At 45.9% G+C, this 25582-nt stretch overlaps 1 protein-coding gene across 1 annotated transcript; it reads right to left on the bottom strand.

The window, feature by feature from the left end:
• Positions 1-1425: 1425 nt before the first annotated feature.
• Positions 1426-24892, bottom strand: CDK5R1 (cyclin dependent kinase 5 regulatory subunit 1). The gene is made up of 2 exons (XM_078645111.1): positions 24547-24892; positions 1426-4686 (listed from the first exon to the last, which is right to left on the bottom strand). The coding sequence occupies exon 2, from the start codon at positions 4537-4539 to the stop codon at positions 3622-3624; it is 918 nt and encodes a 305-aa protein (XP_078501237.1). The 5' UTR covers positions 4540-4686; positions 24547-24892; the 3' UTR covers positions 1426-3621.
• Between the last annotated feature and the right edge of the window lie 690 nt (positions 24893-25582).

The raw sequence follows: 25582 nt of genomic DNA, 5'->3' as shown, positions 1-25582 counted from the left end.
TCCCAAGTCTCAACACTGCTGCAGGACCAACATCCTAGCCCCACAATTTGTAAATGGCAACCTCCCTTCGAGTATCTGTTATAGGGACCTCTGCCCACTACACTGTCTCCCCCACATATGCTACAGGATACCCTCCCCTCCAATGGGACCAGCACTCATGTCTCAACCATGCTACAGGAATATTGGCACTGCCCATTAAATGCAACACAACACACCCACCAGCAACTGCCTTCTACAGGCCCATCACATCAACTGCTACAGGGGCTCACCTGCTTGCTACAGGGTCAACCATTGTACTTTTTTTTTGAAGAACTGATAACATGAGGTCTTCTGTAGGTGGTCAGACATAAAACCATATAGCAGGGTGTTCTGCTCACCTTATCATCTAATAACTGACCTTTTTTGCCCTGGGATTAATTTACTCCCAAACGTTTAGGCATGGCAATATTTTTACTTATAAAAGAATCAAATGTACTTAAATATTATAGGAATATAGGGCCAGATGTAAGAAGCATTTTACCAGTTGCAAACGACCAATCAGGCTATTTGCAACCACTAAAATGCTTTTTGCCAAGTACAGAAGGCAAAATACAACTCGGTAACTTGTTACCAAATTGCATTTTCCTTTTTTGATTTGGTATTAGGAAGCGGCGTGTTTAAGGCGTCCCTTCCTAATACCGAATAGCACTGATATGTAGGAACGTTTTGCTACCGGGAATGTGGTCAAACATTTGCAGAAACCACCTACTTCAAGTTGGTGGTAACCCCTTCCCTTTTGTAAATGTGGGCACCAATATTTTTGAAGAGCAGGCAGTGGACCACTGCCTACTCTTGAAAAATTAAAATGAAACTGTTCACTTTTCTTTTTTAAATGCCTTCCGCTTTCATTTAAGGAAAAAGGGCTGCATTTAAAAAACAAAATGGTTTATTTGAAAGCAGTCACAGACATGGTGGTGTTGCATATTGCGGCCTGCCTCATGAATATAAATGAGGCAGGTCCCTTGCGACCCATTGGGAATCGCAAACAGTGTAAAACAAAGTGTTGTACATAGCTGTTTGTGGTTACATAACAGCAAATCAACAAAAATTTGCTAGTAGGAAATCGCAAACGCTTGTCTCTGTACATTTGGCTCATTCTTCTATTCCCCTTACTATTATTCTTTCGCAATGTTAAACAAAGCCTACACCCTGAGATGCTGAAGAGCAGTAAACCCTTCCAAAACCACCAACTCTACTACTACATCTGTCCCTAACTTGAAAGAATCAGCCACTCCATACCAATATTGGGGCAGAAACTCCATGCACCCCTTCCCCCCCTCCTAAAGGATCACTACCCACCCCCACTAAAACCTGCCCTCACTGCTGCAGAAACAGGCTCATCCGATGGAGGAACTCCACCCCCCCAACCCTCCCCATTGCCCCCCGCTGCAGCTGTGGTAGCCTTTCCCCACTGTGACCAGATTCATCTCACTGTCCCAAGCCGACCCCCATCCTGCAGGGGTACACTTTTCTCACTGCTACACGGCAAGCCTTCTCTCGCTGCTGGCGACCAAACAACTCACCCCTTGCAGGACTGGCATACCCGAACAGCTCAAAGCTCAAACTCACCCTCTCCAACCTCACATTCATGGCCAGCATCCCTGACCACTACTGCAGAGCTACATCAGTGCTGCAGAGCGCTCCCTCACCTCGCTCTGCTAGAGGGTCAGCCCCACATACGGTCAATAGGGAAGACCATTAACCCCTTGTGCGCGTCCGCGATTCTGCACCTGTGCGGCACATTCCGATCGCGGGTGCGGTCATGACGGCCGGGAGCGGTCATCACCACACGAGCACTGTGTGCTATGACGGCTCCCGGCCGTAATCAGCATGGAAGGGGTTAAAGGAAGGGATTCCACAGCCCGAAGCAGAAGTCTATTTGCCTACTGAGGTATACTAGAAAGAAGATATGTCTGAAGGGGAAAAGAAAAAAATTACCTTAAAAAACAAAATAAAAAGAAGCAGCGCCTCTTTTCTAAGCAGGGAGTTGGTGCATATGCTCTCTAGCACCTGGACAAGCATGTTCGGGTGGCATCCCTCTATGGAGGTGTGTTTTTTTTCTTTACTGGATGGGTCTGATTAAGCAGATTCTGCATCGGGACAAACATTTCTGACCTGGAGTGGGCTGCTGAGCACCTGGGCTGGTATTAGGACAGCAAGTTCTGTAGGTTGCATTGGTTTTGGGCAGTATGTGGTAGTGTACAGTGTATGAGCATTGCTTCCTTTCTCTTCGTTCATCACAGGACAGTGAGGAAGAACTATCGGCCTGCATTCTGTAACCAGGTATCACCCCAAGAGACCCTTGTCAAAATGATCTGCATTTGTACCCATTCTCCTATCAATCTCTTGATACAATGATTTTGAAATTCTTATCCATCCCTCGCAGACCTCTTAGAAACGAGCTTATAATGGCCAACAAGCCACTAAGAGGAAGGTCAACACAAATCATGACATGGCATAGCTAGCGAATTACATGAGTAGCAAAGCTGGTCACTGAATCACACCAGCCAACAATATGCAGCTAACAAAACAGGCGTTTTTGGATCAGGGCCCAACTCACAGCTGAAATGCATTGGATCAATGTACGTGGGGGAGCTAACAAAGGTAAGACATATAAAATGACCGGACTAGGATGGCATTTTTTTAAAAAAACAAGAAAGGGGAAAACATTGGTCTGTGGTGCGGGACCTCCCGGACTGATGCAGTCTCAAGACACAGGCCCTGTTTATCGAATCAGAGGCAGGTTTTTTTCAGTTAAAAGGCTAGCTCCCATACAAGCGATAAGCTCTGCACACAAATAGTTCTTGCTTACTGGAAGTGCAACAAGTTCACCGCCCATGTACCACTGAACAGCAAGTGGGGTCTCCTTCTGTTTCACTACATTCCGAAGCTAATCCAACATTTTCTAGGCGACATGATGCCCTGTTGGGACACGGCACGCCTCGTAACACTATAGAGGTACAGTAAACACAGAGGCTCAGCTTTTGGTGGAGGTGGGGAAAATGCCTACTCCTCTCCAGGAGATCCACCAAATCGTGCTGAAGATTCTGAGATCTGTGGGAGTCAGATGGCACCCCTAGGTTCTCTGTGACTGGATCACAGTAAACAGTACAAAAAAGTTGTTTTGAAGGGAAGAAAATTAGGAGAATCTTTTAGATGAAAGTCCAGATCAATTGATAGTCAAGATCAGTCATGGTCTAAAGTATTCAGTACATTACAAAGATCAGGCACTGATCCTACAGCGGGAGGCTGGGTTAGGCTGACTCCCCCACCCCTCCCCCCCCATCCACTCCTTTCACCACAATGATTCTCGTGAAACATTTCACAACCCTACCCTGCCTTCCGGAAGTACTTACTATAAATGTTATATACCACTAGGACACTCAACAACCTGCCCACCCCCAGTGTTTTGTGTAGGGCAACGAGGTGTGGTAAGAGATGCAAACAATGGGCCCATCCTCACACCTCGCTCGCCATTGCATGTTGACAGGAACACGAGTCAAGTTCTTGGGATAGTTTGCTTTCTTTATAGAATTGATAAAAATAGCATTGTTCCCCCAGCTGTTGAGACTCTGCCTCCATTTAGCGGTCCAGCCCAATGAGGAGCCGGCTCTTCTCTTCCTGGCTGCTCTCACCCTTGAGGTCAGCGAAGACTTGGGTGAAATAATGGGCGTCAGAATTGAGCTGTAACATTTTTGGGCTCATTAGGTTGATGACGGACAAACAACGGTCCCAGAAGGCCTCCTTACAGTTTTCCACCAGGAAGGGCTTGAGTGGGTAGGAGATCTCATTACCCATATAAGAGTAGGAGAGGTAGAGGCAGGTGAGCAGCACTGCCTGCAGTTCGTGCTCGGTGGCCACCTCGGAAGAGATGACATCACGACATAGCATATACAGGAACACCACATTAGCAGGGGTTATGAAGCCCTGGTCCTGCCATCCCTGAAGAAGCAGCGACCGATCCACGCTCCGTAGCCATAGGACCGGGTCGGTGGGGGAAAGATGCTTTAGCCGGTAGCACCTCCTGCAGAGGAACTCACCAAGGCATCTCAGTAACTCACTGGTCGAGGCCTGAACAACCACTCTCTTGGGAGAAGCCGAAGGGGCTGAGTTGGTGTTTGGGATTTTCTTGACAGAGGACACAGAGTTCTTGGTGCTGGAGATCTGGTTCTTCTGCCCCGGCTGTTGGGCTGGTGGCTGTTGGGCAAAAGTAGAGAGGTTGGCACAGGACAAAGACTTTTTCAGGTTCTCATTGTTGAGGTGGGTGATGTTGTTCTGGTAATTGGTGTTGGGTTGCACCTTTTTGGAGTTCTTTTTCTTGGCAGAGACGGCCACAATCCTCTTCCAGGGGAGGACAGAGATGATGGAGTGTCTTTTCAGGTTTTTGTCCTTGGCATTCTTGCTGTTCTGGACGGCTGTGTATTGTCCCACGGTAGCCGATCCGTCTTCAAACAGAGAAGCCTTCCTGTAACTGGGTGACAGGGACAGCACGGTACCCATGGTGGCAGAGGATGGTGGACCTGAAACAGGTCAAGTAAAATACCGTGGCTTTATCAAGCCAGGAGATTGGATTTAGACCTACATTAAATTCCTCAGTTTGTTCTCCAAAAATGGCACTCCCTCCAAATTCCAGTCAGTTTTCAAAACCTGCAACAAAGAAGACAGCAAATTGTTACTGCACGTTCTTTAAAGTATCCACATCATCATCTGTTAAAATCAAATTTAATCAATTTTAGCTCTCAAAGTACATCAATAATAAAAGATCTATTTTAGTGGGTTGAGATCTACACTGTGGAATAGACATAATTTCCAGTTAGCCCTGGTATGATGGAGTCCTAAGGACTTGGACCTACTTTTTAGGACAGCAGGGCACACACGGCCTTAACCTGCCAGTATCTCCAGTGCTTTTCTACATAAGGAATGAGTTCCTTCACACCCCATAATGACTGAGTCAAAGATACCTTTTCTTGTTGGAAGAAAATTATCCAGTAAACATTAATACTATTTAGGAAACGTTTACTACTTAGTCTGCGGAAATCTTATAATAATTGTTGGAGTGAGGATGGTGTTAGGAACCTGCCTCCAAATCTGGAGGAGTACAGTTAGTACTCCTACCTCTTCTCATGACCACAGCCCCCAGACTGAAGAGGAAAGGGTGCACTATCAATGTTGTAAAATACACACATGTCCTAACAGAATGAAACGCTTATTAAAAAATGACTATTTATACATATACTCAATATAATATAATTCTACAAGCAGTGTTATGAGATGATATTTTCAAGAAGTCAATACACATACTTAGGGTGGTAATCCACTTCAGGCCTGCTCCCCAGACACTGAAAGTCTGTGAGTAGAACATGGAATCTCAGGGTATCACAATGGCTGCAGTGACATCCCAGCAGGTATTACAGAAACAATCACTATTATTTTGTACTCTCATGTCTCTTCATAAATCATTCTTTCCATATCTGACCTGAATTATTGGCCTTGGTGACACAGAGTGCAATTTTACACAACGGCTTCCATTTCTGAGCAAACACATAGCACTTAAAGGTATAAGATTCCCAAATCCTGTCTTCCATTAGCATCCATTACTCTACCGCGCTTGATGAAAAGGACAATCGTATTTTGAGCACGTCACATTGACAGTCCACCAGGAAATCACAGAGAAGCCAGATATGGCTGCCCTGGTTTGGCCCAATTTGAGTCACAACTGTAGGAACACTGTCCAGAACGTATAGTGAGATGTGCATTGCACCCCCTCTCTGTAGAGTGGTTCCACAAAAATCTTCTACCCTCAATAACAAGGGATCCCTGTAGGTCATTCTAGTCCTATGTGAAATTTGCTCCATTCGTCCATCTCTTCAAAGTTTTGGAGAGGAATCACAGCAGGGGCGGGTCATGGTCATGCCTTGAAATATCGTTCGTACTAAAGAAAGGGATCAACTCTACAAGGGACCGATACCCTTTAAAGTATTGGTGATAAGGCACAGAGTAGAGCACCAGCTACAGATACATATGTGCAACACTTACTGCATGTGGCAACGCCCCTTTAGCCTTTCGTCCTCTAAAAGTTGTTTAACCCCTACCGCGTTTTCCCGCTGTGCGCTGAAAATAAAAAAATGGCTTGGTTATGACAAAGCCAGCTCGTCATCCGCGTAGCGCAGGTAACGCCCATGACGAGCTGGCTTTGTCATCAGCACTGAAGGGGTTAAACTAGTACACTTTGGGTTGTAGTAAAAACACTCATTTACACATGAAGAGATAATTACATTTATGGTGTGCACTTTATAAATATTTTTGTTCATATTACATTGTTGAGTCATTGCACTGTACGAGCAATACAAATAATGCTAATAAAATACTAATTCATCAGTTCCATATCATTTTATGTACTAAGTTTATTCTGATTATTACAATCAGCAACGTTCAGGCAGGGAGGGAAAAAGAGGACATAGAAGACGATAGACTGGCCTAAGACACAACTTTAGAGATCAAAACTCCAGCTGAAATTAGTACTCATCAAATTGTAAATCAGGGAGGGCTTCATGACATCGTCCATGAAAATGATGGAAGTACATTTACATGATAAATATAACAAACAATAGCAAAGCCAATAGTTATGGTGTTGGCTGCCAGCCTTTTGGCCAAGTCAATGCTTGTTTTGTCATGGTTTAAAATATATATATATATTGTTGGGGAAGTTGCTGGACCCTCATCAATTAAAAAAAGAAGAAAAAAAATTGAAACTATTTTTGGTCTCAAAAAGAAAAAGAACACACTTCTGTAGTAGTTCCCATCCATGCCTCTTAAAGAAGCAACTTTGTGTGTGGATATTTTCCTTGTGAAAGGGCGGAATAACGTCATTCACAGTGGTAGTTAGTAAATGGCTGAAGTGGACAGACTCATTGTCCCATGCTGCAGAAAAATGTGAATGACACAATTACAGACGACTAGATGAAGAGGACTGGCTGAAAGCTCCTACGAGTATATTATACCATAATTTTAGTACAGCCAAATGGTATTGGTTAGCGCTTAAAAAGGCATCTTCTTGATCTAGAGTTTGGATTTGTCTCACCAAGAGCGAACATGGCCAGGTTACCGCCAATCTTCTCAAAATATTGTACAATAAAAGTTTCAATTTCTCAGTTTTCTCGAAATACAATTTTCTTGAAATACACAATTGTCACCTACAGCACCTAAATCAGGATTTATTTTGGGATGTTCTGGCAAATACTACTAAGGGTTGGGTGAGGAGAATCCATTTATAGCACAGAAAGCAAATATCTATGTTTAATAAAGTTCTTTTCAGCAAACGAGGCAAAGTGGGTGCTGGAAGGCGACCTCAGACACATTAATTCTGCTGCACACAGTGTATGTTCTGTGTGGGTGCTCTTCAGGTGAACTCAGGGCACAGCACCTTCTGAACCAAGTAGTGAATGGGACACAAACATGCACTGAATATAGTAATGATTGCTGCTATGTGTGTATATTTAAGTTGATGGGGGTTTGCGTACCATATATTTTATATTACATGTATAGTTTATGAATATACTGCTATAGATTTAGACTAGGGATTTTTTTCCGTTTAGTAACGTTTCCATTGTGCAATATCTGGTCGACTGAAAACCTTGTTTGTCCCTGTGATAATATATCCCACCAATCAAATTTACACTGTGTCCTTTTTTGTAAATTTTATCAAATACCACGCAGAACTTTTTTATTGCCCATACTCAGAGCTCGGGGAATTCGAACGTGCCTATTGGCTTTTATAAAATTACAAGACTTGGAAGATGATCACGTGATTTTAGCAGTTACAGGTTTTTTTAAAAAAGTAATCAAATTTCGTAATACATGTTGCTGCTAGAGGACATTTTATTCTTATTCGATAAAACAGATCGTCTCTTTTGCACTTACTGTAATATATTTCTGGAATATTTGCATATTTGGCTCATACTTTTTATCTTCAGTGTATTGTACATAATTGTAATAATAATGTATAAGGTGTTTAATATGTGCTTTTATGACTTCGATTCCCGAAACCGAATACAGCTTTATGACTTGACTCTGAATATACTGCTATATAAAGGGATTCTCTCAGGGGTATTTTCAAATTGTAATTACGAATATAATAATGTACTAATCTGTCACACAGCTTGACAATAAAGGGTTCTTAACAAGCCCTGGGTCTTCTTTTCACTCTGGGACGTATCTGTGTCACCTGTTAAGAGCCTGTAAAAGGATTGGGAAATCTACATTCCTTTAAAACGGCTTCTTTCAACAGGTTTAAATCCACAAAGTGCATTCAAAAAAATCCAACCTGCTTCATTCCTTCAAATCTTGCATGAAAATTTGACCTGCAATGAAATCTTTATTATTTCTATCCCTTATTCTTTTTTTTAATGCACCTTGCTTCCTTCTACCTTCTGTCTACCTGTTCTGTATACAAGTTACTCGAAGGGGGAGATTTACTAAGATTTTGCATCATGTTTACATCACAAAAGTGGCGCAAATCGGCGCAATTTTTTTCCCAATTTACTTCACAGCGTTAACTTGTTTCACGCTGGAAATAACTGTAAAATAACGCAAAGCAGGGAATGGCGCTGCTTTGCATTACTTTGCGCCATGTGGGCATACCAAGGGTGGAGCATGGGTGTTCCCATGCCACTATACATGGTTTCTCGCTAAATCCAATTTACCATGTAAAGTAGATAGGGTTTAGCGCAAGGAAGGAAAAATGCTTTCATTTCTCCTTTTTCCGACTTTGCATGTGTCCTGCCCTGTATAGCATGCATACAAAGAGGGAAAAGGTTTGAAGTGAGTCTCAGCATAGTATTTTGTACTGGAAGGTTACCCTTCAAGTACAAAACCTATGCTAGACTCACAGAGACACCCTTGCACCATGGCGCAAAGGTGTTTCTGAGGTGCATGGCACAAGGGAGAGGGAAGGAGAGTGCCTTATTTTAGTAAATTCGGCGCTCTCCTCCTCTCTCCTTTTCATGCAGCATAGCATTTGCGGCTGCTGCAGTGCACTATGGGAAAACATGGTAAATCTCCCCCTTCATTTCATGCCTATCCATCTTAAGCTCTTTAGAAAGTACAACAAGATCCAATAATTCCAGCAAGCATTTGTTTCTCTAATGATCACATCCATGTCAACAAAGTACCACAAAAAACTGGATTGAATGCATGGAATGAGCATGTAAAGCTAACCCCAATAACTAATGGACTGATTACTAACTTTAGGTTCCTGGGAACTACTCGCTGTACTGTGCTTCAACGCCTCGTCAGGGTAGTAAGTGCTATATAAATGCAATTTAAACAGTTTAAATAGCGGAAGAAAAGAGTAAATGCAATTCACACAGAGAGGTATTTTCAACCCACTTTTGCACTTACCCACACACCTGCACTCAGCACTATGGTGTTTTACTTTAAAAGAGCTCAGCTAAAGAACCTTCTTGCAGGGCCCGTGGGGGACTGCAGTGTCAACCCCGCGAGGCGAAAAAACACCCTATAATGAAGCATGACACCTTTACGGGTGTGTGGGAACAACTCTTGAGGATTTTTCCCTCAAAAATATAATATCCATCCTGAGATCTATCTATTTCAACTTTATCATTTCCATTCTTCTATCCCTCCTCCAATGCAATCCATAGCCTAATAGGCCGGATTCCCTCCATAGGAACAGTTACCCTCCAGTGTGTTTCATCAAAAAAAGAGTAAACACATTCTGTCTCCAACAATGGGTTCTGTAGTAAGACCCAATATACTGCATCTGATACTGGGCTCCGGGTCAAGCACCACTATTCTGCATCTGATACTGGACTCTTGAGAATGTCCCCAATCTATCACATCCATTATTGCATATATTGATAACCTCCAATATACTGCATATAACACTGGGCTCCCAAGCAAACTGCACTTTACTTCATCTGATACTGGGCTCCATAGCAAGTTCGTTATACTCCATCACAAGACCCGATATAAGGCTTTTTAATACTGGGTTCCATAGCAAACTACAATACACTGCATCAAATACAATGGTCCATAGCAGTACCCCATGTAAAGCCTTACAGTGCTGTGCATCGTAGCAAGCCCCAGGATACTGCATCGGGCATGGAGACCTCAGCAAGACCCAATGTTGCACATCATAGCATGAACTAATGTATCATAACAAAAAGAACCCAAGAAACTTCCAATTGATTGTATGGGAATTACACAGCCCTAGTAAACTGCATCCAATACAGAGCTCCAAAATAAGATCAAATATACTGCATCAAATACAGCCGAAGATGGGGGCAAGGTAGAACTGACAACTAGCACTGTATTTGGTGCACATCATATTGGTGACGTGTGAATTAGTGCTGCATCAAGTACAGTGCCTTAGAGAAGGTCTCTCAAATACCACATATACATCGCCCATGGCAAGCCTCAACATATGGCTACGAATGTTTCAAAACTAGTTTGCCATTCACTTCAGGTTCTGTCTGGAAAGCTTTGGGGGGATTTGTCAAGCAGGGGCCGAGAAAAAGGGAGAGTCCCGCAACATGTTATCCCCATGCAGTTTCCAATCAAGATTTTAGACATGGCTACAGGTGGAACTGCTGAACAGAATTACACCAAATTTAGCAGAAAGCTAGATCTTGGTCCAGAAAGATCTCTTTTGGTACTTTGGTGTAAATGTATTCAGTAGTTTTGGAGTTATTAAAGAAAAAAGATTTATGTATATATAGGGATGCAGAATGCAGTGGATCCGTGGATCCACATAGTGGCGTAGGAAGGCGGGTGCAGGACGCCCCGGGTGTCATCACTGAGGGGGGTGACAAAATGGCAAAAATATGGGTTTTAAACACATATTTTTGTCAAGCCGGGGGTGACAAGAAATTTTCCGCAGGGGTACCACCTGACCTTGCTACGCCACTGGATCCATGCGCCAAGGGAAATGCCATGATTAGCTGGCAGCAACCTGAAAGGAAAGTTGTGGCTGTCATTTTGTGTATCGAGACTCTGTCCTGGGGGCGAGGAGAGGAATAAAAGTTAAAATTGATAGAAGGGGTCAGGGTAGAGGTACCATGACCCCATGGGACTAAGAGAGGGGGGTCTGTGAGGGACACCTCATGGGGAAGAAATTGCAGAAAAAAAGGTTATTTGTGTGCACAGTACTCCTCCACCATGGGAATCCATGGTGAATCCACGGATCCAGATCCCAAATGAAAACAAAAACATACACCCACTTACAGACTCACACTTCCTCACACACCCATACAACCACTCACACACTCACACACCCACACACAGTCACTCACACACCTACTCACACACCCACTCACAGACCAACAAAACCACTCACACATTCACACCCGCTCACACACTGATACAGCCACTCACAGACCTACACAGCCACTAGCACACCCACACACCACACACCCAGGTTATAGCGACATTATAGTTAGGAAATAACATTTTAAAAAAGTAGAAATCCACTGAAAAGAAAACAAATGTTACAGGGACGTTATAGTTAGGAAAATCATTTAAAACCGTAAATATTAGCTGGAAAAAAAGGTAAAGGGACATTATAGTTCGGAAACAGAAGAAAAACCTTAGAAATTCACTAAAAAACAAAGGTTACAGGGATGTTCTAGTGAGGGTCAACTCTCCTCTCTCTCGTAGTTATAGTTATCTCAAGTAACTTTATCTCATGCCCTAAGATAACAATAACTTGCGCACTCGCCATCCACTGCTAATTACCCTACATATTACATTACTCGTGACATCTTCTATGGCTTCATTGATAATATCACTTAAATATTTGCAGTAAAATATTTGATGAGAAAACTGTGCATGGTAGAGGCACAGGTTCTAGTTACCTTAAGGCACGGGTTATAGTTACTTGAGATAACTGTAACTTCTGTATTTCTATGGTTTTGTATGTGTAAAATCTGAACCTATAACTTCCCTGTAACCTTTGGTTTTTTAGTAAATTTCTAAAGGTTTTTTAATTCTATCTCCTAACAGTAATGCCCCCGTAACCTTGTTTTTTGCAGAGAAATATATACATATATATACACACATATATATATATATATATACACATATATACACATATACATATACATACACACAGGAATTCCTGTGCACTGTCTCAAATAGCAGAAAAACAAGATGCGGCACACTAGAAGACAGCACAATAATTTTGTTGTGCACCAAAGTAAGGACGACACATTTCGGCGTAAGCACAAGAATTCCTGCATAATTTAAGCGCCCTCTGCAGCCACTGGTTGGCACCAAAGGCTGGGAGCTACGAAGTGCAGCGCTTTGAGTTATCATATTATATATATATATATATATATATATATATATATATATATATATCAACAATTGTGTGAACAAGACAGCGCGAGATGTTGAAACATGTTACCCCTGTTAATTAAACCTCTCACTGCAATCATCCCGAGAGTGTGGATATTTGTCTTTTCAAGTGTGTGTGTATATATATATATATATATATATATATATATATATATATATATATATATATATATATATATATATATACACACACATATATATATATATATATATACACACATACACACATATACAAACATATAAACAAACTGAAATTAACAGGTTAAATAAAGTGGTGGAAAATAAAACGAGGGTTAAAGCTTTAAGTGCCATCTCCTGTTTTAAGGTAGTGAATTAACAATAACTTGCACTGCTTATGCCATCTCACATTGCATCACTCATGACCTGTTAAATGACATAATTAATAACATCACTGATGACACCATTGAGGACTTCGCTGATGACATCCTCCAGTCATTGTGACAGTGTCTTTTTAAGCCTGTGGAAATGAAGTGCACAAGCTACATTTGTGCTCAAGTTTCGAATGCCATTCAAGTGATTGAGTTTTAGAACATGACTAAACAAAAGAAGCACTTACAAAGCCTTTAACCCATTGCGCGCTCGTGACGGAACCATTCTGTCACGAGCCACTGTGGGGCTGTTCTGGTGACAGAATGGTTCCGTCACGGCCCGGCCGCCGCGCCTGCGCGGCGCTGATTTCGCACCTGCGCCGCGCGTTCTATTGAGCGGGCGGGCCGTGACGGAGCCATTCCATCACAAGCACAGCGCCACCACGGCTCGTGACGGAGTGGTTTCGTCACGATCATGGCGGCATGGCGCACCCCCCTTTGCCCCCTAGCGCCGCGGCGGAATTATCGCCGAGGCCAAGGGGGTTAAAGGCTGGCAGCCAGTGTCAGACCCATTGACTTTACGAATTCTTGTCGTCAAACACCTCGTTTGATTTGTAAATCGAGTAGAATAAGGCTCATGCTTAGTTGTTGAGTAGGATTGCCAAGGATAACTATTGTATTTTGGATCACAATTAAGTCCCACAGACCACTGCCTACTCCTAAAGAAAATTCAACTTCAAAGTTTCATATTTTTTTTTTAAACGCATCACATTTTTCTTTAAGGAAAACGGACTGCACTTAAAGAGATTGCTTTATTAAAAAGTAATCACAGACAGGGTGGTCTGCTGATCTCAGCAGGCCACCATCCTTGTGATGGCTGTGATTCCTAATATGAATGAAAATGAATGAAAAAGAAACTTGCTAAAGCGCACTGTGGCCAAGCGGCTTCCTGGCGCTGAGGGTGGGAACCGGATTCTACAAAGCAACCAAGGGGACTAACCGGGAAAGGCCTGGGAGAAGAGGAAGGTTTTTAGGGCTTTACGAAAAGAGGGATAAGTAGGAATAGTACGAATGGACAGCGGAAGACTGTTCCAGAACTGAGGGGCCAGGACCGAGAAGCGGGTGCCACCGGTTCGGGATTTACGGTAACGAGGTACTTGGAGAAGGAGGAGAGATGAAGAGCGAAGGGTGCGAACCGGGGTATAAGGAGTGATTAAAGAGACAATAAAGAGGGGAGCAGAGTGGGTGTAAGCCAGGAAGGCTAAGCAAGCCAATTTAAAAAAGGATCTGAAGTGCACCGGGAGCCAGTGGAGGGACTTGAGAACAGGCGTGATGTGAGAGAATTTAGGGAGATGAAAAATGAGACGGGCTGCCTGGTTTTGAATGGCCTGTAACCGTCGTGTTTCAAAGGCCAGAATGCCCACATAAAGGCCGTTCCCGTAATCAAGGCGGGAGGTGATGAGGGCCATGACGATGGATTTGAGGGCATTCGTAGAGAAGAACCGGGAAATTTTTCGGATGAGGCGGAGGGACAGAAAGCAAGATGAGACGACGGAGCTGACTTGGGCATGCATGGAAAGGTCATTGCTAACCTTGATGCCCAAAGTACGGGCGGAAGCAACTGGTGAGGGTGGAGGGCCAAAGGAAAGGGGCCAATAAGTCGGGGACCAGGGTTTGGTGGGACCACCCGTGAGGACAAGCTCCGTCTTGTCCGGATTCAACTTAAGATGAATCATGGTCATCCATTCCGAGATGAAGACTAGGGTAGAACTGAGAAAAAGAGGAGAGTCAGAAGTAGAAAGGTCAAAGATGAGCTGGAGATCATCCGCGTAGTTGTACACGGAGACCCCCAGCTCACGAAGAGAAAGAATGAGAGGGTAGATATACAGATTGAAAAGAAGGGGGGAGAGGGAGGAACCTTGGGGAACCCCACACACAAGAGGACGGGGGGAGCGGAGAATCCTGCAAGATGAACGGCCTGGGACCTGCCTTGAAGGAAGGACGCTAGCCAAGAGAGTGCCACTCCCCTAATGCCGGCTGCGCTGACACGATCGAGAAGAATGGCATGGTCGACCGTGTCAAACGCAGCCGACAGGTCGAGGAGCACCAAAGCTTGGGGAAGATTAGAGTCCGCTTTGCCCTTGAGCTCATCCAAAACAGCAGTGACAACGGTCTCTGTGGAATGGCCCGGGCGAAAGCCCGCCTGAGGGGAGGCTAAGAGGCAGTACTCCTCAATGTGTGAGGACAGGCAAGATGTGACGTAGCTTTCCAGAATCTTCCCCAAATAGGGAAGAAGGGAAATGGGCCTGAAATTAGGAGGGGAAGAGGGATCCAAGCCAGGTTTTTTGATGATGGGGAGAACTGTTGCGGTTTTAAAGGAAGAAGGGACGGAACCGAGAGCCAGCGAAGAATTAAGCAGGGTGAGAGGGGGTCCAGGACAATAAGTGAAGAGGGTTTGGAGGATCCGGGCCGGAGCGCAGTCAGCCGGAGAGCCGGACTTGACCTTAGCAAGCAAGAGAAGAAATTTTTCGGTAGAGATAGGGGGGAAGTGATCCAACAAAAAAGGCGGCGGTGGGAGGGGGAAGGTAGCTTGGGGTTGAGAGACTACGGGGATGTTAGCTTTAATGATGGCAATTTTGTCAATGAAATAGTTATTGAGTGCAAGGCAGAATGATTGAGATGGGGCGAAGCTGATATTTGTGCGATCGGAAGTGGCAAGCTGCTTGACAAGGGAAAAGATCTCACAGGGTTTGTTTGCAGAAAGAGCGACTTTCTCTGAAAAGTAGTTTGTTTTAGCCGACACAATTGCTTTCTTATAGCTGTTAAGCAGAAGTTTGTATTTGGTGCGGAGTAGGGGACAATATTTCCGCAAATTGTGACAGACCTCATTAATATGCATGAGGTAGGTCTATTCACGACTCACTAGGAATCGCAAAATGAAGCTCAAAAGAGTTTCCTACATTAGGAATTTCGATTTCCTAATTGCGATTTGGAGAGTATCCGAATTAGGGAATTGGTATTCCTAATGTTAGTACATCTGGCCCTTTATTATCCAAATTAGTGGTTCTCAATTTATCAACTGTGGAAAGATGAAAGGCTGAGTGTGCGCCCAACTATAGTAGACGGTGGCCCCAAAGTCGGTGCCAACGTAAAGGAAAGATTTTAAAAGTTTTTTTTTTAAAAGAACAAAAAATAAGCACGATAACAAGGCTGTTGGCCCATATCATTTTGTATGTACATACATACTTTAAACACATAGGCACGCCTTCAGAATGAAACAGCCAAGCGGCCACGCCATCAAGCTTTTTTGTTTTAAAAGGTTAATGGGGTACAGTAGCAATGTGTGTTGGGGAAAATCAGGGAGAAGAGCTGCCGGGGGAACCAAGAAACACGCACGGACGCACAACATCAACATGGGGTTAAGAGAGAAGCACACGGGCGAGAGAGGTCAACAAGAGCGCAGGTGGGGGCTTTTAAAATGTTATTCTAGGCAGGTAGCAGATTGGGGAGGGCAGCCATTTGGAGCTGGAGGGCAGCCATTTGGAGCTGGGGGACAAACGTGGAGGAGAGCCATGGGGGGCACAGAAGCATGCACGGACAAACAAGAGCAACACGGGAGGGCATAGAAGCACACGGGCAAGAGCGCGATGGGGAGCAGAGCAACTCACGGGCAAGAGTTGGGGTCAGGGACAATACCACATGGGTAAGAGATTGACATGGAGTGCAAGGAAATGAACACATGCACTTAATGCAAGTGTTGTAACATAAAAACAAGCACTGGCAAACAAAATAGGACTTGCCTACGAGACCTATTGGCTTGGTCTATGTTTTTTAACTAAGTTGTTCAGCAATGCGGCCAGCATGGCTAAAACTAAAAACAAGAATTGGCTTTGCCAATAAGTCTCGCTGCTGGGACCTTATAAGTACTTAGTTATGCAGCACAATATCCTTGGTGCAACAACATCAACTGTTGCATGGCTAAACACTTAAAAGGTCCTAAAGGTGAGACCTATTGGCTATTGCAATGCTTGTTTATTTTAGCTCCCTGGCATTGGCCATAGGTGCTTCTATGCCCACGCCATCAGGGGAAATAACAGGAGGAAAGAGTGTCATAATCGTGCAACCCTTCACATGAAGGTGCTCACTAACAAGACAAACATTGTGGCTCTGAGGAAACTGGGGATAAATGCAGGTGCCAATTGTCGGACTGCGCCGGGATCACGACTGAGGTGTGTCCTTTCCACAGTCTCATGGGCTCTGCCACTAACCGAGTGCAGAATTTAACTCCAAGCACAGAGAAGTCATCTCTGAAATCCCACCCAGTAATTTCCCTCATATTCCAGAGCATGTCCAGACCAGAGGCAGGCAAGGCGCACACCTATCCTAGCTCACGCCTATTATAGGCTAACTACACAGAAGCCCTTCCTTAGATTAGCCCACTCCAATCAATCCCAGAGCCCAGCATAACCCACCTAACCAACCCTATCTGAGTGCTGCCCTGACTAGACCAGAGCAGAGCTCTGTTGAGAGAGCAGTGGCCATTTTGAGGAAATAACTAACCCCTTGTGTCTCGGTTTACTTGTCTGTACACATCTGTGGCACTTACAATGAAACTGAATGTCGAAATTTAGCATTATCTACATAGCGGGCCAGTTACTAACAAACGCAGACCCACGTCTGTGTCTTCAGTGTTGGCAGCATCACCCAAAAGTTGCCATTAACTTAGAAGGATCGGGGTGAATTGCTGGAATTAAGTTTAATCTGAAAGCATTCCGTACATCAGCCATCGCCGCGTGACCAACTATGCTTATCTGAAGCAGGCATGGTCCATTTTACTTATGGGAACCATCAATTTAGAGGCGGTTCACTGGCTAATAAATGTTTTTCTAAAATACCCTATTCGTTATAAGCCTTCCCGTTGGTCGATGGCAGTGAACTAAACACAGCAAGTCCCCAATATACTGTCAATAGCAGAGCAAGCCCTGGTGCACTCCAGGTCAGGCCTGGTGATCCAGTATGCACCAGGCCTGGCCAATAGCACCAGGATACCCTTGTGGGGTCTCTTGGTACTGCAAAGCTCCATAACAAGCCCCTCAAATCCCTGGTCAGTCAAATGACACTTTATTTGCTTTGCTATGATAGAGCCCTGTATGCTAGATTACAATAAACAGTATCACATGGATCGCTCTAGAGTAGGACCACATTATATTGTATAGGGTGCAGTAGTCTAGAGCAAGTGGAATATACTTTGACTGACTCTGCGCTTGATAACAAGGCCTAATATGGTCAGTGATGTAACAAAAGCCCCCGCAGCCCTGCGGTGCAGGGGTCCCCAATCTCCGGGGGCCCCTTCTGGCACTGGCAGGCACCTGGCCTGAGACCCTTGGACTGTGTCTGGAGCAAAGGGGCCCCCTGCATGTACTTTGCAGGGGGCCCGCTCAAGTTTCGTTATGCCACTGAATATGCTGTATCTTGAGCTGGACCAGCCCTGAAGGCTTCCCCACCAGCACTGTTCTGCCTTCCCTTTGCTTGCAAATCCTCCATGTGAGCCTCACCCCAGTATGCTTTCCACCGTAAAACCCCCACCCTAGATGCTACAAAACCTCCAATTGTATACAGCGCTCTACTGTTTTGCGCTTAATACGTCAAAGCGCAAGCCTAGACAAAAGGCAGCAGAGAGCTGTACATGGTCAAAGACAAGCATAAAGTCAACGATTAAGGGGAAAGGAAGCTGGGCTCCATAGACTGCAACATAGAAGCACTAACAAATGCTACAGTACAGCAAAGCAAGACAAACACAGCGTGTAAATCTCGGGCCTCATCGGCATCATGCAGCAAATACAGAGATCTTCAGCGAGCCCGGAAAGTAAATACGACTAACAACCCTAACACAAGCACAATGGTAAGGAAAATAGGTCTGGTGTTGGCTGTCAGCCTTTTGGTTTTATCAATGCCTGTTTTGTTTATTTGTAAAAAAAATATGGTACGGGCGCGGGGTTAGGTGCCTGGACGGCACCAATTAGATTTTAAAAAAATTATTAAAAGTAAAAATATTTTTGGGGTCTCAAAAAGTGCAAATTGACATAGTAATGCTGGACACTGAAGTGAAGGGCTTGGTGTGTGGATGTGCTCCTGTGAAAGAGCTGAGTGCTGCCACTTACAGTGAAGTGAGCCAATGGCTGAGGTGGGCTGACCCAATGCCCACCCGGATGCTTCCGTAGGGGGAAGAGAAATGTGATTAACACAACGGGCATTAAACTTGTAATTTGCCGTTCTGTAATGGTGGGCATTAATCTTGGAGCAGTAAATTAAAAAAAATATGCACAAAAGTGCATTAAATATAAAAGGACACCTACGTCGTAAATTGAAGCTGAAAGCCCCTCCCAATTTTTTTTACATAAATGCACGGGGGAGGGAGAACAACAAAGGAGCAGGTGGAAGACTGCTAGATAAAGTTGCACAGGGAGCCACTTGAAGCAGAGGCAGTGCAGCAACGCAGGAATTTGGGGATGACAAATACAAATATGGGTGGGGAAAACTATGGACAAACTGGGTGGGAGGATGAGAGCAACACAGACAGTGGGAGGGGATGGGAAGGGAAAACTGCACACCAAGCAGAGGTAGGAAAACACATGCACTGCCACTGGGTGCAAAAAAGAAAGAAACAAGCACTGGCAAAGACAATAGGTGCTGCCATTGTAGGGTGACCAGGCGTCCAGGATTTGCCCGGACGGTCCCGGTCTTGTACCAGCTGTCCCGGCAGATTTCCAGAAATGTAGCTCATGTCCCGGTTTCTAAAGAGGGTCGACTGAAAACGGCGGGAGGTGCTTTTTTATATTTTACAAATCAGGGATAGTTAGCAGTTGCTTCAAGGAAGCAATTTAATTAACAGGCAAGCTACTGGGTTAAAAAATGCATTTTATGTATGTTCTTATTGCCTGTTCTGTAATTCTCTGATGAGGCACAGCATGCAGCGTGGGGGATAAAAGCAAACTGGTGGAAGAGAGAGCAACACGGAGCTAGGAGGGACAGAAGCTCACGATGAGTAAGCAGGGGGGGGGGGGGGGGGACGACCACAAGAGAGAGCATCGCAGAGAGCGGAAGAGAAGCCCACTAGGAAGACAACTGAAAATCACATGCACTCTTGGTGAGTGCTTAAACAAAAAGAAAAATGTAGCACCAGGAAAGGCAAGCAGTGTAAGGCGTCCATGCTCCAAGAGAGTGACAAATACAAGAAGAGGAAAGAAAGCCCACACGCAAAACCAAATATGAAGCAAGCAAATGCGAGTAACAATGAACCCAACCCATGGTAGGCAACGGGCCAACTCTAATTATAGGCTGTATAGCAGGTAAGTCCTAAAAAAAATACTCTTACCAATGCCCGATAAATACAAATCTCTAGCAAAACGCCGGAAACAGACAGTACTCCCAGCAGGGCCAAAGTAACAGATAGTGCTCTCCCATAAGGCCCTTATTCTCTAGACATATTGATGAGAGAAGCACTCTGCAGCCAGATATAAGCATTGGCTAAGCCAGCAGAACTAGTTTTAATGTGCAAAACAGCATCGGCACATAACAGAGAGAAACACAGGAGGGAACATCCTCCCCCTCCCCCCCGCCCCCCATCGTGCCCCAGAGGAGAGGCAGAAAAGTGTACAGTTGTAAACTAGTCCCTCATGACGTTCAACGCAAGCGCTTGATTTGAATAGCACATTTGACTGAGCCACGACATGATCTACAAGACCTCACGGTAATGGCTGAAAGAGACTGGTCGAAGAAAGCCAATGACTGTAAGGGGAGGGCGCATAGCCTACTGTATGTATATGTGTGTGTGACAGCCGTGCTGTCAATCCCCAGACCCGAAAGGCACCATCTAACGAGGACCTGAAAAAATCGATGTCCCACGTGCAGAAAATTCCCAAAGCGAGCCGCGTGAAATACAATTATTCAGCAGTATGCAGTGTAGACTGGAAGAAAATCACCACTTCACAGCCGAGCAATCACCCACAGCGCGGGCACTGGGAATACCCAGCACCGAAAACAAGCACTCCACTAAAACACCCAGGCAGCACCCCAGAACCCCATGAAGGATTCTTAGCACCCTACGGCGCTGCGTAAGGTGGCTCAATGAATAACCAGCACTCAGCACTGCACGGAGTATCCCAGGAGAAAACCCGCCACTCACAGGATATCATACACCCACAGAACCGGAATGTCGAGGGCTCCACATCCGTGGACAATAAAAATAAAAACAGCGCCCCACAGCGTAGGCGCTGGCAACATCACCCAGCGCTTTACTGACTAGCCTAGAGAATACCCACCCCATATTTTTAACTCGTAATATCTTTTATGAGGAGATTATTATTCCCTCCTAACGTATGTGCCCCCTGAGCAGGGGGAGAGAGGATGTAAAGCACCACAAAGAATATGCATCGCCCTATTGTACTGCTAACACAAGCAGGCCACAACATCACACCCACTGCATGGTTTATCGAATAGAACGCAGTGCGTAGCACAGTGATACAATTCCCAGCAGCGCAAACTGTGTCCAACACTTCCTATTAAACGTCCAGATTACACCCAGTACCTCAACCAATACCAAGGGCCCCATGGCACAGAATAAAGAACCCAGAGGGCCCGGTAACATACCCAGCAGACACTACCCGGCAAATCTCTGCACGACATACCTCTGCACGACATACCTCTGCACCGCGAAGAAAATAATCTGAAGGCCATTTCCAGGGGTGTGATGCAACTGGGCCCAAGGACCCAGAGGGGCCCTCTGCACCTCCATTATGACTGGATTTTAGTAAACAAGCAATGGCAGTCAGGGAGGGGGGCTTCATTCCTTGCATTAGGGCACGACCCACCCCCACCCCCCACGCCCCCCCCATTTGCTAAGTCATTGCACAGATCCAGAGAACAGTCATCACCCCAGATGCACCCAAGAGCATTCCCAACCCCCCATAGCACAACCCAGGAGAAGACCTAAACCCCAAGAAATACACAATCCCATAGTGCAGTCCAGAGAAGGCCCAACTCCATATAGTGCAGACCAGGAGGCTACCAGATATCACATACAAATACTCTACACAGACATGTGGACCAGGGCAGTTGGTCCAGCCAATGGCGACTCGGCCGCAGAGGCGAGGGCTGGGCATGTGTTGTATGTACAATGATGCTCGTCTCTGCCGATCTATGCTAAATTACCCACGCCTCTTCCCTGGGGCTTCCCCTCACCTCCTGTCCACTCCCCTCCCCTGCAATTCATACACCAGAGCTGGTCTTTACATTGTACCTTATAGACCCGGTTATCTCTCTGTCCTCTCTCTGGAGCTGGCTAGACTCTATTGTTCACCTCCGGAGACAGAAGCCCCCTCCCCAGAGCACACAATGCTGCTATCAGTGAAGGCGGGAGGGGGCAATAAAAAAGCTGCTTTCCCTGCAACTTCTAACTACATTATAGCGGGGACACCTCCCCCCCCCCTGAGCTTAACAAGTAAGGAGGGGCCGTCTCACGACATCCGATGCTAATAAGTCGACCCTGCCCCCAGCTGGATCCCTCCAATATGTCCACATCCCTCAACAATTGAACATTTCACCTCACCCTCCCGGTGCTTTCACAACGATCCACAATGACCGCCTGGCCTTCCTCTCACTTCCTCCAGCTCCCATGTCTTTCATTAGTAAACCCACCCACCCACTGCCCCGCACAGTAGGTAGCAGTACATCCGGGCGTCTGTAGGCAGCAGATTAGGTCTCTTTGCTGTGGGAACGTGGCAGTAAAGACATCCACTCACATCTGTAAGTACCCGTGGTGCCCACCCCAATGCCTTCATAGGTGGCAGTAGAACCCTCTCACCCAAACCAGACAGTGAGTGTAGTGACGCTTTCCGTCACCCATGACTGGGGGCGGCGGCAGCAGCGCCCCATCCCCATGGCTGTAGGTAGCAATGGACTCCCCCCTCTTACACCACCACCTCTACCCTGAAGACAGAAAAAACCCCCTCGCTACCAGCTCTACCCTGGAGACAGCAATAGACACCCCCTAGCACCACCACTACCCTGGAGACAGCAATAGACACCCACTACCCTGGAGACAGCAATAGACACCCCCTAGCACCACCACTACCCTGGAGACAGCAATAGACACCCACTACCCTGGAGACAGCAATAGACACCCCCTAGCACCACCACTACCCTGGAGACAGCAATAGACACCCACTACCCTGGAGACAGCAATAGACACCCCTTACCATCATCACTACCAGCACTGCCCTGGAGACAGCCATAGACACCCCCTAGCACCACCACTACCCTGGAGACAGCTATAGACACCCCCTACCACCACCACTACCCTGGAGACAGCAATAGACACCCCTTACCACCAGCACTACCCTGGAGACAGCAATAGACACCCACTACCCTGGAGACAGCTATAGACACCCCTTACCACCAGCACTACCCTGGAGACAGCAATAGATACCCACTACCCTGGAGACAGCTATAGACACCCCTTACCACCATCACTACCACCACTGCCCTGGAGACAGCCATAGACACCCCCTACCACCACCACTACCCTGAAGACACCAATAGACACCCACTACCCTGGAGACAGCTATAGACACCCCTTACCACCAGTACTACCCTGGAGACAGCAATAGACACCCACCACCACCACCACAACCTCTTCCCTGCAAAAAACAGAAATAGACCCCCGTCACTACAAACTCTATCCTGGAGACAGCAGTAGATCCTCCCTTGGAGACAGAAATAGGCCCTTCTCCAACCGCTGGAGACAGCAACAGAAAGAGCCCCCCACCCCGACCCCTAGAGACAGCAACAGACCGGGAGCAGCGATAGAACCTCCTCTCGCCTCTCGAGACAGCAATCGACCCCCCTCCCCCACAACACACACTGGAAGCAGCAACATAATGCGCCTGCCTGCCACCCTATCCCCACCTCTGGGGGGCGCAGTAGAGCCGCCTCCTTGATTTTGGATACAGCAATAGAGCCACCGCCTGTCACCATATCTGAGGCCAGCAGCAGAAGCCATTCCCCACCTCGAGAGGTAGGGGCAAACCCCCCTTTACCTTTGGAGGTAGAGACAGATCCCACTCCCCATAGGGGTGGGAGCCAGTATAACCCCTACCCGCCTTTAGCTGTAGCAACAGAGCGCCCATAGTTGGAAGGAGAAACGGGCTCTCTTCTATCGGCGGTATGAAAGACCACCAGGGCTGCAGGTAACAGTAAACGACACCCATACATTTCAGGGTCACAGTGACCCCCCTCCTCCTAGACGATTCCCCCCCTGCCCCCCCCCCCCCCAAACAGCCACTTTGGCCACAATGGCTCTGTGGGTAGTGATAGAGGCCCAGTGCTCGCGTCTGTAGGCAGCGACCCCCCCCCCAATGTCTGTCGACAGCAGTAGTAGGTCACCCTCACATCTAGGGGTGGCAGCAGCAAAGCCCCCTCCGCTGGAGAACGAACACCCGCCGTGCCTGTAGTTGACACCGGAGGGCCCCCACCCTTGGTAAACTGCAGATCGGTGGTTTCAATCTGTGCAAGGACGACTCAGGCTCTCGCCTTCACGGACGGATCCAGAGACTGCTAGAAACATTTGAAAATAGCAAATCCTGACATTTAAAGGTCTAAAAAAATATATACCTATATATATATATATATATATATATATATATATATATATATATATATATATATATGTATATATATATATAATGTTTTTAGACCCATATATGTGTCCGCAGTAGAGTTGACCCCGATTCTAAATCCTCCGTCTCACCTCCTGTGTGCATAGCTTCGTCGGGGCTGGTTATTCCCGGGGGGGGCCCTTGCTGCTTGCCCCCCCACCCCGGTACTGCACAGCTCCCAGTCTCCGCTCTCCTGCAGCAGGCTCCGAGATGCTGGGTCGCCTCCTCGCCCGCTCATCCGCACATTCTAGGGCTGCAGTGGGGACGTCCGCGGTCTGACAGCTCGACCTGCTCCTCACGGACTGATGTCACGGGCGCCCCTTCGGTTGTCCACGGACGGGGTCTCCCGAGACCCTCAGGTCTTTCCCCAAATCGGGCAGGTTTCCTCAGATACTGCAGCTCCCGAAGCTCTGCGCGCAGCTTTTATCTCTGCTCCGATGCTTCAAACATTCGATTTCAGAATCCTCAGCAACACATTCAGGCACGAGCGCATTTGAGCCCCTCCCACTGAGAGCTCAAGTCCCGCCTCTAATGCCAGCTTCCCCGCCCCTACAGACTCAACCAACAGCATGACTCGGAGACTAGAAAAGGCTGATGCGCTATAGTTCTGACAGTGCGACGTGAATAGCCATTTTGAATGAGTATAAAATATCAGGAAACAAACTAAGGATGTATTCAGAAACATTGTAGAAAAGTGTGCATGCACAGTACGTTAGAAAAATAAGATAACTGACAAACCTCGTAGGGCTTTAATAATTAACGTTGAGTTTGAAGGAGAGGGTACTCTACTCCTCTCTAACTATATAATATATCCCCAAAATTCCCTTTCAGGCGTGACATTTATTTTCAGGTTATAAAGCACCTGATATATATATATATATATATATATATATATATATATATATATATATATTGAAATTTCTTGTCATGTATGTTCACAAATTTTGAATTCTTTGTCAAGACCGGAGGATCCGATTATGCTTGTTTAAAGCTGCGCCACCACTACAGATGCAATATCCACAATTGGTTTATAATAAAAGGTCTTAAACATAGAATCAGATGACCAATCAGCTGCCTTCATAATGTCCATTAAACTAACCCCCATAGAAAAAGCATTGGAAGCCATAG

The sequence above is a fragment of the Lissotriton helveticus genome, chromosome 5_1, assembly GCF_964261635.1.
Source record: "Lissotriton helveticus chromosome 5_1, aLisHel1.1, whole genome shotgun sequence".
NCBI classification, from domain to species: Eukaryota; Metazoa; Chordata; class Amphibia; order Caudata; family Salamandridae; genus Lissotriton; species Lissotriton helveticus.
This window is presented reverse-complemented; position numbering and strand designations above follow the sequence as displayed.